This window comes from Dipodomys ordii, unplaced genomic scaffold, assembly GCF_000151885.1.
Source record: "Dipodomys ordii isolate 6190 unplaced genomic scaffold, Dord_2.0 Scaffold14, whole genome shotgun sequence".
NCBI classification, from domain to species: Eukaryota; Metazoa; Chordata; class Mammalia; order Rodentia; family Heteromyidae; genus Dipodomys; species Dipodomys ordii.
In genome coordinates this window covers 13285139-13299401 of record NW_012267230.1, presented here as the reverse complement: position 1 = coordinate 13299401, position 14263 = coordinate 13285139, and the positions used below count along the sequence as shown (strand labels likewise).

The 14263-nt window shown below is 59.5% G+C and overlaps 2 protein-coding genes across 2 annotated transcripts; one reads left to right on the top strand and one right to left on the bottom strand.

The window, feature by feature from the left end:
* Window positions 1–33: 33 nt before the first annotated feature.
* Window positions 34–8864, top strand: Alg1 (ALG1, chitobiosyldiphosphodolichol beta-mannosyltransferase). Its single transcript, XM_013011741.1, has 13 exons — window positions 34–340; window positions 1316–1393; window positions 1596–1699; window positions 2758–2906; window positions 3379–3468; window positions 3768–3878; window positions 4202–4323; window positions 4468–4506; window positions 4902–4961; window positions 5271–5381; window positions 6705–6819; window positions 7574–7649; window positions 8375–8864. Exons 1-13 carry the CDS (start codon window positions 136–138, stop codon window positions 8498–8500), a joined length of 1386 nt encoding a protein of 461 aa, XP_012867195.1. The 5' UTR covers window positions 34–135; the 3' UTR covers window positions 8501–8864.
* Eef2kmt (eukaryotic elongation factor 2 lysine methyltransferase) lies at window positions 8860–13927 on the bottom strand. The gene is made up of 8 exons (XM_013011742.1): window positions 13828–13927; window positions 12367–12432; window positions 12210–12290; window positions 11265–11366; window positions 10886–11019; window positions 10528–10793; window positions 10107–10253; window positions 8860–8984 (listed from the first exon to the last, which is right to left on the bottom strand). Exons 1-8 carry the CDS (start codon window positions 13921–13923, stop codon window positions 8884–8886), a joined length of 993 nt encoding a protein of 330 aa, XP_012867196.1. The 5' UTR covers window positions 13924–13927; the 3' UTR covers window positions 8860–8883.
* Between the last annotated feature and the right edge of the window lie 336 nt (window positions 13928–14263).

Below are 14263 nucleotides of genomic sequence, written 5' to 3'. Positions count from 1 at the left end.
TCGCCCCGCCCACTTCTCCCGCCCCGCCCACTTCTCCCGCCCCCCAGCTGAAGAGTGGTTCTGCGGCTGCGCACTGCACGCCGTGGGGGGCGGGGCTACGGCGCCGGACCACGTGACCGCGACCGGCCGGCCAAGATGGCGGCGTCCTGCGTGGCGCTGCTGGCCCTGTGTCTGCTGTTGCCGCTGCTGCTGGGCGCGCGGAGGCGCTGGCCGCGGGGGCGCGCGGCCCGGCACGTGCTGGTCGTGGTGCTGGGCGACGTGGGCCGCAGCCCCCGCATGCAGTACCACGCGCTGTCGCTGGCGGGCTGCGGCTTCTCCGTGACGTTGCTGGGCTTCTGCAGTGAGTGCGGGAGGGGAGGGGCGGGGCACGTCAGCACGATCGCGTCATCGCGCATGCCACGCCCCCACGCCCCCCCACCCCCGCGTGTCACTCCCGCCCGGGCCTCTCGAGGGACCCGCGGGGGGAGGCGGGGAGCAGCTGGCAAAGACCACGGCCCGGCTGAACCACTCCCTGCGGGGGGGTCCACTGAGTCCTCGGGTTCGAATCCCGGCGCGCGGGGCCGCTGCAGCCCCTCCGCAGAGCCGCCTCTGAGCTGACGGGAGCCGGCCGGGCCCCTCCCGGCCCTCACCCCTCGGCGCTGAGCCCCGCAGGCCCCGGGGGTTCACTCCACGGCCAAGGCCAGCTTTCCCGCCCGTGCGGTGCGGGCCGGAGCGGGTCCCCGTGGACCAGATCCTCGTGGATGGCTGGAGCGGGGGGCTCCGCCTCAGCCTCTTGTGTACAGTCTGCTCCTGCCGGGGCCAGGCTGCAGCGCGGCGGATCTAGACTGCCGTGCAGGAGTCTTGGTCGGCCTGAGCTCCTACGGTGCAGCTGGGCCTGTTGTTCGGTAAACGTGGTACGATTTTGGGCCCCCTCTCGCTGGGCATTCTGGTAGAATCTGGACAGGAATTGGCCTTGTTCTCTGTTCTCCTTGGGGGAGGATCAGAGAGGTTTTGGAAACTCGAGTAGTGATGTGTGATTGTAATCCAAGCTACTCAAGAGGCAGAGGCAGGAGGCTGGCAAGTTCAAAACCAACCAGGGCAGAATTACTGAGGGAACCTCAAGATGTTCACAAAAGGGCATGGCTCAAGTGGTACAGTGCTTGCTTGCCCAGCATGCAGGAATCCTGAGTTCAAATTTTAGTATGTCAGGGGGAAAAAAAGAAAGGTTTCATTTTATGAAACACTCACTTTTCATCTCAAGCTGAACAGTGGAGATATCTGACTTTAAGATTGGTGGCCACATCTCATTCATTCAAGGTGATGTTCTCATTTTCAGACTCCAAACCCCGTGATGAGCTCTTACAGAATGACAGAATTCACATTGTGAAGTTGACAGAACTTCAGCATCTTGCAGGTAGGACAGTCAGTTCCAGGTTCCTCTGACTGGAGGGTGTGTGTGTGTGTGTGTGTGTGTGTGTGTGTGTATACACTATGCGTGCGTGTGTGTCTGTGCACATGTGTGTTGTATGTATGTATGCATTTGCGTGTTGTGTGCATGTAAACCTGTAGACTGCCAAAAGCTCCTTTGGTGGTGTTCAGTATGTTTTGATTTGCAGTTGGGCCCCGAATTGTCCAGTATGGAGTCAAAGTTGTGTTTCAGACAGTGTACTTGCTGTGGAAATTGATGTGGACTGAGCCAGCAGCCTACATCTTTCTCCAGGTGAGAGCCACTTTAAAAAAAATGCACAAATTGGACTGGGTGTGAACTCAGAAAGGCCCTGGGTTTGATTCCCAGCATCTCACACAGAAATATGGACAAATTGATTAAGTACACGTTCATTTATGTATATAAACTTTAAACCAGGTGCTGGTGGCTCATGCCTGTAATCCTAGGTACTCAGGAGGCTGAGATCTACAGTTCAAAGCCAGCCAGGGCAAGAGAGTCCTTGAGACTCTTACCTCCAATAAACTACACAGAAAAGGCTGGAAGTGGCTGTCTGGTTCAAGTGGTAGAGTGCTAGCCTTGAGCACAAAGAAGCTCAGGAACAGTGCCCAGGCCCTGAGTTCAAGCCCCAAGACCAACAAAAAGAAAAGAAAATGTGGTATATAATCCCTTTTTAATTCCTCCTTAGTTTCCCTCATTTATCTCTAGATCATCACTAGCTGCTGACAGGGGAGAGTAGAATCTTTTCATTCTACTTTTCATGTCTTTTTAAAAATGTTTAAACTTTATTTTATTGTAAAGATGCTGTACAGAGGGGGTACAGTTACATGAGTAAAGCAGTGAGTAAGTATTTGTCGATCATTGTTACCCCTTGTTGTAGTCCCACTATCCCTTCCCTCACCCAGTTCTTCTTTTTTTTTTTTTAAATAAGGCATTTGTTTCATCCTTGCACAGGGGCCATGCTTCATTGCAATTGTAATTTATATCTGCCAAAGCAGGCAATTCTGTTTCTTGGTTACAACAAATTTGTTAGCAGTTCTGTTTCATTTATGATCTGGCACTTTTGGTGGTGGAGAGGGTCTTTATTCTACTCGTTGGTTACCCAGAGGTCAGTAACGCTTCCCGTCTCCCTGTCATGGCGGCACACTGCTGTAATTCAGCACTCGGGAGGCTGAGGCAGGGAGATTGAGAATTGGAGGCCTGCCTGGGCTACACAGAACGAAACAGCTCTAGTCCTTCACATCTGTGTGCTGTGGGCACGGCGGCTTTTCCCTGGGATCGTGCGGCATGTGGTTGGGCTTCCTCCTCAGAGTCCACATTGCTCTCTTTCCTAGAACCCCCCGGGCCTGCCTGGCATCGCTGTCTGCTGGTTTGTGTGCTGCCTTTGCAGGAGCAAGCTGGTCACCGATTGGCACAATTACGGCTACTCCATCATGGGCCTGGCGCACGGCCCGCAGCACCCGCTCGTCCTGTTGGCTAAGGGGTGAGAGCTGGGGGCTGCAGATGCCATGCTAGAACACTCGGGGGTGGGGGGGAGCGCGTGGGAACTCCTTCCCATGGGGAAGTGCCGGCTCTGGAGCTGCTCCCAGCCTGGTGTCACCTCTGTCTGGGCACTGCCGGCCTCAGGCCGCCCACCCCGGGGCCTTGCTCACTGGGTGGGAACAGCAGCAGCACCTGGCAGCCTGGGCCCCTGCTGTGTGCACCCACTCTGTGCTGGGCCTCAGGGGTGCCCTCCGTCTCGCCCCGGTGAGGGGGTGCTACGTTCTTGTATGTGTGTTTAACAGAAGAGTGACGGGACCGAGGGAGGGTGGGGGAGAAGGCTGGCACAGGGGCTGCTCGGTTGGCACCAACTCCGGCGGATCTGGGAGATGGCAGCTCTGTAGCCTGGTGGAGGTTTTGGTGGCCTCTGGGCCAGCCCCACCCCAGCTGCGCGCTCACCTGGGACACCTTTGCAGGTATGAGAGGCTCTTTGGGCGTCTGTCCCACCTGAACCTGTGTGTGACCAACGCCATGCGGGAAGACCTGGCAGAGAACTGGGGCATCAGGTACCTCAGCCAGCCCAGGGGTCCCGGGAGTGTCCAGAGGCAGCTGCCACCTGCTACATCTGTTGGTGGTTTTTCGGCACCCACCAGATGGCTATGGTTTTGGGGGAGCAGGGTGGGGGGACTGTTGGGCAGCTTCTTTTCCCACCTAGCTGGGCAGTCCTGGCAGTTTGCTGCTTAAATATCGTGCGCTTCCCAAGGAATCCGGACGCCTGGGATTCCCCAAGAGCTCTTACTTTCTTGGGTCCGTCTGTCTCCTCCTTCCCTCAGTCCTTTGTGCCCTGACTGGCCTCTCCTTTTAGGGCTCTGACTGTCTATGACAGGCCGGCGTCTTTCTTTAAGGAGACGCCCCTCGAGCTGCAGCACGAGCTCTTCATGAAGCTGGGCCGCACCCACTGTCCTTTCCAGGCACGGTTCGTCTTGTCTTCCTGTGCTGGCTGCCCACCTGGGTCTCCCTGTCCCCTCCTACACACCCGCTATTTCCCATACTCACGGGGGGGGTTGACGGTGTCTGCTCACGGGCCGCAGCTGCAGAGCTGGGTTTGGAAGAGCTAGGGCGGCTTGAGTATTTGTATTCCCCTTCAGGAGTGGGGTGACAGGCGGGGAAAGGGGGGAGCCTGGAGGTCAGTGTAACTTGAGTGTGTGGGGTGGTCGTTGGAGCCAAATAGCCCAGAGCCCGTGGCCACGTGGCTCCGAGGGTTTTGCCGCATCCCCTGGGCTTTCCTTGCTCCTTCAGTTCTGAGCCCTCGGACCCCGCCACAGAGAGGTCGGCCTTCACCGAGAAGGATGCTGGGAGCGGGCTGGTGACGCATCTTCCTGAGCGGCCAGTGCTGCTGGTGAGCAGCACGAGCTGGACAGGTGTGCCCGCGCCCCTCCCCACATTGGTGTGTCCACCCCCCTACACTTGGGGGCTCCTGCCAAGTCACAAGCCCCTGTCCCCACCCCGGGGAGGAGGGGGTAGTGTCGGGGAGGTGACCTGTGACCCTCTGTTCTCTCTCACAGAGGACGAGGACTTCTCCATCCTGCTGGCCGCATTAGAAAGTAGGTGTGTGGTGGGGTCCATTGTTCTGGGCTGGGTGGGGGTCACTGATCTGTGAGACGCTTGCTGGGCCTTTGTGGAGGGTCTTCCTGTGCCCCCCCTTCCCCCCTCCCCCGGGGTCATGGGGCTGGTCAGCCTAGCGGGGAGGGAGGTGGTGTGCGGCTCTGTGTCCAATCTTGAGGCTCTGGGTCTGAAGAGCATCTCAAGGCCAGGGTCTCCCTAGGGGAAGCCCCCCCCCCAGTTGGTTGTCCTTTGTCATCTTTGTCTCGTATGCATGTATGCATGTACGTATGTTGAGTGTGTTTTTTGAGGTGCTGGGGACCCCACCCAAGGCCTCAGAAGCACTTCTCCGGTGTGAGCCTCATCCCAAGCCTGTGTTTCTTGATTTTTCTAACAGAGTTTGAACAGCTGACTCTCAGCGGGGCTGGCCTGCCTTCCCTCGTGTGTGTGATAACAGGTACCCGGCTTCCCTGGGGCCTGCTCCCCGGCTCACTGCCATCTCAGTCGGATGCCCACATCTATACAGCGCACCCAAGACCCTGGTGGGCAGGGTGGGCCCTGTGCCCCACCTCCCGGCATTTGGCCTCTCAGCATGTGCCTGGTGCGGGGTGGTGGCTGCAGGCTGCAGGGCTGTGCTCTGAGGTGGGCTCTGAAGGTAGCTGGGAGAGAGGCTTCTGGGAAATGGCCTCCCAGCCTGAGCGGGGTCCGCTGAGGCCTGGGCGTGGGGACACACGGTCCAGGGCAGTGACTACTCTTCCTTGCGCAGGCAAAGGGCCGCTGAAGGAGTACTACGGCCGCCTCATCCGCCGCAAGAGCTTCCGGCATGTCCAGATCTGCACGCCCTGGCTGGAGGCCGAGGACTACCCGCTGCTGCTAGGTGAGGGGCCAGGAGGGCGGGTGTTAAAGGGGGTGCACGCAAGAGCCAGCTGGGACAGCGCTGCTGGCTTCTGTAGCATAGTCTTAAAAAAAAGAAAAAGAAAAAAAGCTGGGTGGCAGTGGCTCACGCCTGTAATCCCAGCTACTCAGGAGGCTGAGATCTGAGGATCGCAGTTCAAAGCCAGCCTGGCCAGGAAAGTCCGTGAGACTTATCTCCAAGTAAACACCAGAAAACTGGAAGTGGCTCTGTGGCTCAAATGGTAGAGTGCTCGCCTTAAGCAAAAGAGCTCAGGGACAGCGCCCGGGCCCAGAGTTCAAGCCCCACAACTGACCAAAAAATAAAAAATTAAAGAAACGCTTTAGGGCCAGGTGCCTGTCCTCCTAGCTACTCAGGAGGCTGAGATCTAAGGATTGTGATTTGAAGCTAGCCTGGGCAAGGAAGTCCATGAGACTCTTGTCTCCAAATATCTTCCTCTTGCCACCCCCCAAAAAATGACAGACGTGAAGCTGTGACTCAAGTGGGTAGAGCACTAGCCTGGAGCAAAAAAGCTCAGGGTCAGCACCCAGGCCCTGAGTTCAAGCCTCAGTACTGACATATGTACACAGAAAAATTACGTAGGCAAAATAGCTTCAGAAAAGCTGCCACTGCCACCACTGTGAGTACATGCCACGTATACACCAGTGGTATTCGAGATATCCACCAAGCTGTGTAGGATCTTCACCTTCAACAGAAGCTGGGTTGTTGTGCAGTAACTGCTGGGAAGTTCCTTTTTCCTTTTTTCCATTTATTTATTTGGGTCTGGTCGTGGGGCGTGAACTCTGGGCCTGGGCACTGTCCCTCAGCTCTTCAGCTCAAGGCTAGCGCTCTACCACTTGAGCCACAGTGCCACTTCTGGCTTTTTTTTTTCTTTTTGCTTATGTGGTGCTGGGGAATCGAACCCAGGGCCTCATGCATGCAAGGCAAGCGCTCTACCACTGAGCCACCTTCCCAGCCCCTCCTTTTATTTTTATAAAGGTGATGCACAGAGGGTTACGTTTTCATGACAGGTAAAGAGTACTTTTCTTTTTGGACAATGTCACCCCTTCCTTTGGTCTCTCAAGGCTGGGCAGGTCTTTGAGAATAAACTGTGGCTACCTAGGAAGCATGTGTTCAGCTCTGGGCAACCTCTGATAGGCTTGATGGCCAGTGGCAGAGGCCAGGGCTGCCCGGCCAGCGTCAGTGGGGACACTTGTTGGGAACATTGCCTGTTTCTGTGTGTGGGAGGGGCCACACAGTCCCAGGCAGCTGCTTCCCAGCGCACTGACTACCCGTCTGCCTCTCCAGGGTCGGCGGACCTGGGCGTGTGTCTGCACCGGTCGTCCAGCGGGCTGGACCTGCCCATGAAGGTGGTGGACATGTTTGGGTGCTGCCTGCCTGTGTGCGCCGTGAACTTCAAGTGGTAGGCGTGGAACCGAGCCCTCCTGGGTGGGATACAGATGAGCCCTTGGGATGCCATGTGTGACCTGCAGGGTGCTGCCTCCCCGCACCCCGGGGTGGGCAGAGGACCCCATTTCTGTGGTGTCCACATGCATGGCTTCAGTGTCATCGCACCGGCGGGGGAAGCTGCCTTCGCAGCATTTACTCTGGGTGATGTAGGTCATCTGGAGAGGATTTGGGGCCCAGGTCACCCACAGACCCCACCCCTCTGCTGAAGGGCCTGGTCCGCAGCACAGGCCGGGCCCAGGGGTGGGTGGTGGCTTCCCGCAGCACTCACTGGAGCACAGGGCCGCACGAGCCAGAGGCCTGCTTTCTGCTCTCCTCCATGGGCCTCTCCTGGCTGCTCTCCTGGATGAACAGTTAAACAGCCGCAGCTCTAAGACTTCCCTCCCCTGGCAGCATGGACAGTGGGAAGGGCCAGGATAGAGAAGGTTCTGGAAGCAGTGGTCCTGGCATAGGCCCCGGGTGGGCAGTTAGGGTGTTGACCGTGGTGTGAGCCGAGTTCAGGGTCCTTGGGGATGGAACAGCCATCTTTAAGCCGTACTTTGGCTTCTTCCTTTGGTTCGCACACAGGACCAAAGCTGCCTTGGGGTGGCTCCCTGCCACGTGTGTCCAGCGCTCAGGTCAGAGCGGCGGCCCCAGCCTGCTCCCCGCCTCTGCCTGAGTGTGGGCTCTGGGCACCCGGCGCGCTCAGGCTCCCCCTGCTCTCCCTGCAGTTTGCACGAGCTCGTGAGGCACGGAGAGAACGGCCTGGTGTTCGAGGATGCGGAGGAACTGGCGGCTCAGCTGCAGGTAGCCGTGCCGGGGCCAGGGCTTGAGGGGTGTGGAGGAGGCCCAGCAGCGGCAGCTGTGGGGGGCTGTGGATGGCTGGTGCTGGGGCCACAGAGGTGATAGGTCATGCCGCCAGCCAGCCCCTGGAACGCCGCTTTCCCTACCTACCCCGAGTTTGCGGCTTACCACCCACAAGAGATGGGGTGCTGGGCTTCCCTCCAGGGAGCAGGCAGAGGCAGTGGGGCTCGACTAGGATATAAAATTCAGTCCTTTTTTTCTTTTCATTTTTGGAAGAGGTTTGCTTATTGCAGTACTGGAGATGGCACGTGCCTTGCCTTGCATTCTCTAGGCAGGTGCCTAGCACCTGCACCCAGCCCCAGCCCATGGTTCCTGAGTTGAATAGAGACAGCTGGGTCTGAAAAGGCTTCACCCTTCTAAGGCTGTAATGTGAAAGCAGCCACTGACCCGTCTGTGCATGCATGGGATTATAAATAAAACTTTATTTCTCAAAGCAAGTGGGCTGGACATGTTGCACAGATCCCCACTCCTTCCTCCCCTGCAGATGGCTAGCTGACCTGTGGGCCAGGATGAGGGGCTCCTCTAGGGCCCAGGCCCTGGCAAAAAGGAGCTGGCTCCCCAGCGCCCCGTGACTGAGTGGGATCCAGTTAGGGGTGCAGCTGGATAGACCCGGGAACAGTGGTTTGAGGGCCTGAGATACGGATCTGTGCTCTGTGCTTTTCCTGCAGAGGCTTTTCTCCAAGTTTCCTGACCCTGCTGGTGAACTACAGCAGTTCCGCGAGAACCTCAGGAGTGCAGAGCAGCTCCGGTGGGACGAGAGCTGGAGGCGGACCGTTCTCCCCTTGGTGGACTGACCCTGGGGCCTGGGCCACTGTCCTTCAGTGCCCCCCAGTGGCCAGAGGCCGGAAGGACAGCAGCAGGCATTCTGCGGCGCTGACCTAGGGGCTGCTCGGCCCAGATCCCAGACCTGAGACTGGGTTTGTCTCCTGCAGTGGGACCAAGAATTGTGAGTGCAGAGCACACACACGGGCTGGGGACACACTTGGCAAATACATATTTATTTACACAAGGGACCTGGCCTGAGAGCCCCTGGGGAAGCAGCACCCACTCATGCCCGCTGCCTTTTCTCAGGACCGTTTGTGATTCTGACTCAGAATTTAACTCTTCACATGGTGAAGGAAGTGCGGTTCACAGAGCCCCTGTCTGATGGAGATCAAGCCTCCCAGTGCTGATGCACCTACAACGTGAGCCTCAGGATGGAAGTCTCTGAGCATCCTTCGTAGGGGAACAGCTTCCGGGTGTGAGGCGGCACTGTCTCCCAGCCGATCTCAGCGCCGTCTGAAATGGCACAAGGTCTCAGGATGGCAGGACAGGGGCAGGTGTGTCCAGCCTGGCTCGAGCTGATCACAGGTTTCCAGGCTCTGTAGCTGTCTATAGTCTGCCTCTGTGGTGGGACCAGGAACCTGTGGTCTTAAGGCAGGAATGACAGGCTGGGCATGGTAGAACACGCCTGTAATCCTAGCTACTTGGGAGGCCAAGATCACCTAGGCCAAAAAAGTTTGGAGACTCCATCTCTGCCATTACGTACAAAATAGCATGGAGGCCCATCTCTCATCCCAGTGGTGCGGGGAAGTACAAATAAGAGGATTGCAGTCCAGGCCAGCTAGCCTGAGAATAAAGGGAGACTTTACTCAAGGAAAATAAAACAACAACCAGAAACAAACAAAAAAGGGCAGGAGGTATGACTCAGTAGTAGAGCACCCACCTGGCAAGTGTGAGCCCCCAGGTCGAAACCCCAGCATCACACACAAAACCCAACCCTTCTCCAACCCTGCAGTGACAGCCACGGGAGCCCTCAGGTCCCTGTCACTCTGCACCCGTCCAACCTGCCAGTCAGCCCAGAGAGTGAGGAGCTGCGATCGGAACCTGCATTGGCTGGGCTGCTGGACCAGCGGACCGCACAAGGCCAGGACCGGGGCGTGTGCAGGCGCAGATGGCCGGGCTCACTCGCCACAGAGTCCCAGTTACGGTTATTATAAAACCAGTTAGAATAGACAAAAAGATGTGGAAGGCTCTAGACTCTTGCTACTAACTGGAGTGTTCTAGAAATTCCCCATAGTTACAGGACATGGAGATAGTTGTCTTGAGGGGTGCTGGGGGTGAAGCCCGGGGCCTGTGCAGACTAGGCTAGGCTGTGTCCCTGAGCCACACCCCAGCTGCACATGGGATGGAGGCTGCAAGCACCGACTGCCCGCACCCAGCCTGAGACTGCATCTGAGGCCCGTGGTGGGGCTCCCCCTTCCTCCCCCTTCCCCCCCCCCTCCCAATCCTTCTCCTTCCCCCCTCCTTCTCCCCCCCCCCCCCCCCTTCCCCCCCCCCCCCGTCAACCTCCCAGGCCCATCTCCACCTCATGGGAGGCGCGTGGGGGACACCATGGTGGCCTGAGGACCCAGGGCTCACCCAGTTCGGTGGTGAACAGCCGGTATGTGTCTGGGTTGCGCATGGTGAAGGCCACGTAGACTTCGGGCGTGCGGCCCCCTGAGCAGGCAGAGAGCCTGCGCAGGACCTCAACCAGCGAGCGGGTCACATCCGGGCAGTACAGCACGTCTGCGGTGAAAACCCACGTCACCACGGGCTCGGGCCCGCTGACCGCAGGGCAGGAGGTGGCGGGCGGGAGGTGCTGGGGATGGGTGTGCCCCACGTCTGAAGCTCTGGGGGTGCGCAGGCCACTGGCCGCCTGGCATTGATGTGGGGGCAGGGTGGGGTGTCCTCAGGGTGTTCACCACCCTGGAGTCCCCGGGGTGACTTTGGGGTACCCTGTAGGCCCCTGCCTGCCACACTGCGCCCCCCCCCCCAGACACGGCCAGGAGCCCAGGGTCACCGGCTGCGATGATGACGTCCGGCTGGAAGGCAGCGAGCTCAGGGGCGGTGGCCGCGTCCCAGTCCAGGTGGGCCACAGTCACCAGGGGCGTGTGCGTGTCCGCGGCGGGCTCTGGCTGCAGCGAGAAGCCGTTGAGGCCCACGTTCTCCCGGAGCTGCCGGAGCACGCGGCTGTGGCAGTCACTGAAGATGTAGGCTCGGGGGCGGCACGACTTGCAGATGGCCAGGCCCGTGAGGCCGGCCCCGCTGCCAAGCTCCAGGACCGTCCTGGGTGGGGAAGGGGGCCCCGTGTCTGTGACTGCCCAGCCCCGCTGCCACGCTCAAGGCAGGCCCAGGGTGGGGGACGGGACCCAGGTCACCTGTGAGCAAAGGTGGCTGGGTTCTCGATGGCCCACTCGGCGAGGTAGAGGGCGGCGTCCCATGTGACCAGGCCGGTGGTGCCGTGGGACACGATGGCCGTGCTCTCAGAGAGCGTGACCACCGCCCCCGATGGCTGCAGGGAGACGGGGCAGGAGAATTAGCCCAGGCACGCACAGTCCAGGCCGCCACGTTAGACCGCAGCGGGCAGTGGCTAAGAGATGGTGGGTGTCCACTGTGGGGGAACACTGCTCAGTAATGAGGAAGAGCACACTGTGGGCACGCCAGCACCAGGACACCTCAAGGGCCCTGTGCAGGGTGAGAAGCCAAGTTAGGGCCCCATGTCCCATGGCCCGCGGGAGGAGGGCGCGTGCGTCATACCAACACGTAGCTCCGGTGGCACCGGGTGGACTCCTCGGCTGTGAGGACCTCTGTCAGAGCTTCGTACAGCTCATCCGAAGGCTCGGTGTGGACAGCTTCATGCTGGGGACAGACAGACAGACAGGCCCATGGGACAGCTGGGGTGGCACCCAGCTGCTGCCTGTTGGCTTTGGCTGTGATCCAAAAGGGAGGCTGGAATGGGACGTTGTCACCACGCCCTTCCTCTGGCCTGATTCTCACCATGGTGACAGAGATTCAGGGTGGAAGGTCGGGAGAGAGGAAGGGCCGCCAGGGACTGAGGGAAAAGCTCCGCCAGTCTTAGACCAGAGAATGGTCCGGTGAGTCACCAGGGTGGCACCCCAGCTGCTCTCAATGGCACCCCTGAGATTTACCAGGCGGGACTAGGCTCATCTGAGGACCAGCCGGGCTTCTGGGGATCCAGGAAGGCCCCATAGGGGCCTTGGGCAGGGGGGATAGAGGGACACAGGTCATTAGCGTGTGGGCTGGCTGACAGGATTTGCTATGGCCCGGCCTGTGAATGTAATCCTTCCAGCCAACTGCGCATGGAGAACGTCACTGGCTAGCTGTGAAGGAACGTATGCTACTGCTCGAATTTCCAGCAGCAGCCATTGTACCATTGCCCAGGCTGGCAGGTACCAGGCGGGATCCAAGTGGGTGGGGCTATGGGGCAGGGAGGGGGTGCCCCCAGTTCCCTGCAGGACCAGAACCTGTGTGGTGGGAGGCGGCCATAACAGACGTGGCTGGTGTTGAGAGCGCTGGATGTGAGTGGGGAGAAAAGCCTTGCTGTCCCCATCCCTGCCCTCCCTTCTCATTCTGCCCTGTCCCTGGTGGTCTAGCCCACTGCTCTCTTGAGGCCCCTGGCACAGGGCTGGCAGAGGCAGGGGGGAGGGGTCGCGGGCCTGGCAGTACCTGACTGTCACTAACCTTTTTGATGAGCTCCAAGACGAAGCTCTGGGTGTACTTGTTGGATGGTGGGTGCCTTGTACACACGGGGTGTCGCACTGTCTACCGGAAGAACCCAGTGGTTAGATCTTAGCTTCTGACAACTTCATCTAGGAACACCGAATCCTGGCGTTCTTACCTTCTGTAAAATATCCAGCAGCAGCTGCTCAGACTCTGGTGAACATCTCAATTTCTCTTCTAGGCTCTACTGGGAGGAAAAGAAAGATAGATGGAGCATGAATGAGATATTAAGCCATTTTTTTTCCCCTCAGCAACATGAAACATGCACAACTGGTAAGCAAAGCATGGAGCGCTGGCTCCTAGGGGTCAGATAGAAGTGGGAGCCACCCGAGGCTGAAGCCTGGCACTCACCTGTCAAGTGGGAGCCACCCGAGGCTGAAGCCTGGCGCTCACCTGCCCTCTGAGTTGGGATGGAGACTCAACTGTGCAGGGGTCAGGCCTGCTCATTCGGTGCTCTTTCGGGGGTCTGGAGCCCATTAGTGAGCTCGGGATCCAGGCAGATCAGGCCCTGGCTCCTCCTTGATCTTCTGTTACCACCCTGTCCCATACACTCCCCTCTGGCCACACTGACCCCCTGAAATGTACCAGCTGTGTTCCCACTATAGAACCTTTGCATTTCTTGTTCTTCAAGGCAGTCTAGGACCTTTGCATTTCTTGTTCTTCAAGGCAATCCAGCGGTTGGCTGCTTCGCTATGTTAAGTCCCAGTTCAAATGCCGCCTCTCGGCTAAGTCTCCCTGTTTAAGTGGTGTTATGGCAACTTTCCTGTGGAGTTTTCTTGTTCAATCATTTATCAGTTCTCTGGGGCTCTCATCTGAGCAGGGCCTTGTCTGTAACACAGACTGCCTGTGCCTGGCCACTAAATCAGGGAGACGCTGACTAACTTAAGGACAGTGACACAAACAGCTCCAGGAAGTCAGTATCACTGATTAAAAGCGATGGCAGAGAGATGCTGTCATGGGGTCATGGCAGCATCTAGGGGTGTGCGTCAGGGACAAGGCCTGGGTCTTTGCTCTGCTTCTCTCCTCATTGAACACCTCCTCTGATCGGCCTTTGAACAGGTTCTCGGGTCGGGCTGTCAGCGGTAGGCCACAGCTCACGGGTGCTGGCCGTATTCACGAACGAATACAGTGGGCCCTGAAGGGGGGCCTACAGCTGCTGTTATCCTCCGTGTCGGAGGCAGACAAGGAGGCCTGGGTATCCGAGGGGCTCACGCATGAACTCATCACCGCACGTGCATCGCCAAGCAGGGTGCGGTGAAGTCCACGGAGCCCCCGCCGCTGCGGGGACCACGCGCCAGCCCGGGTCCCCAGGCCCCGTCAGGCCTCGGCTGCTCCGGGGCGGCTTTGAAGTCCGATCTCCGGGGAGCCGGGCTGGTCACCGTCCCGGTCCTGGAGCGCGATCGCGCGCGGGCCGCGACCCTGCGGAGCCCCACGCGGCGGGGCCCCGCGCTCCCGCACCGCACAGGCCGCAGCCCGGGGGGCTCCCGGGGGGAACCGCCGCCCGCCGGGCTCCAGTCCCGATGCCTCCCCCCCCACCCTCCCTTCCCAAGCCCACCGGGCCCCGGGCCTCGTCGCCCACCTGCCAGGGGAAAGAGCGCAGCGCGCGCGCCGCCAGGAAGCGGCGCTCGAAGATCCGCAGCAGGCCGGCTGTCTCCGCGCGCTCCTCCGGCGCCATGGCGGGCGGGGCCGGCGTTGCTAGGAGACGGGCGGAAGTGGGTCGGAGCCTACAAAGGAGGCGTGGCCGAGGGCCTGACAGGGCGCCCCTACAGTTACGGGGCGGGGCCAAAGAAGCCTGGGCGGGGCCTGTGGGCGGGGCCAGGCGGGATCCGGCCCCCATGGGGCGTGGCTAGACGATCCCCGGGTGGTGGGGGCCGGTACCACTCGCCTGGCCCGGGTCAGGCCCTGGCTGCGGGTGTCCTCCAGGGCCTCAGGGCTCGCTAGGAGGACATTAAATAAGTATTCAGGAGGCCTCGGGAGCACACAGGATCGCCTGGGCTTCCAGGAGTTTGCTTTGA

Coding starts and splice junctions, on each gene's coding strand:
- Alg1 (XM_013011741.1), top strand. CDS start 136: ATGGCGGCGTCCTGCGTGGCGCTGCTGGCCCTGTGTCTGCTGTTGCCG. Junction 341..1,315: donor GACGTTGCTGGGCTTCTGCA/GTGAGTGCGGGA, acceptor TCTCATTTTCAG/ACTCCAAACCCCGTGATGAG. Junction 2,907..3,378: donor CTCGTCCTGTTGGCTAAGGG/GTGAGAGCTGGG, acceptor ACACCTTTGCAG/GTATGAGAGGCTCTTTGGGC.
- Eef2kmt (XM_013011742.1), bottom strand. CDS start 13,923: ATGGCGCCGGAGGAGCGCGCGGAGACAGCCGGCCTGCTGCGGATCTTC. Junction 12,291..12,366: donor TGCTGGATATTTTACAGAAG/GTAAGAACGCCA, acceptor TTCTTCCGGTAG/ACAGTGCGACACCCCGTGTG. Junction 11,367..12,209: donor TCTTGGAGCTCATCAAAAAG/GTTAGTGACAGT, acceptor GTCTGTCCCCAG/CATGAAGCTGTCCACACCGA.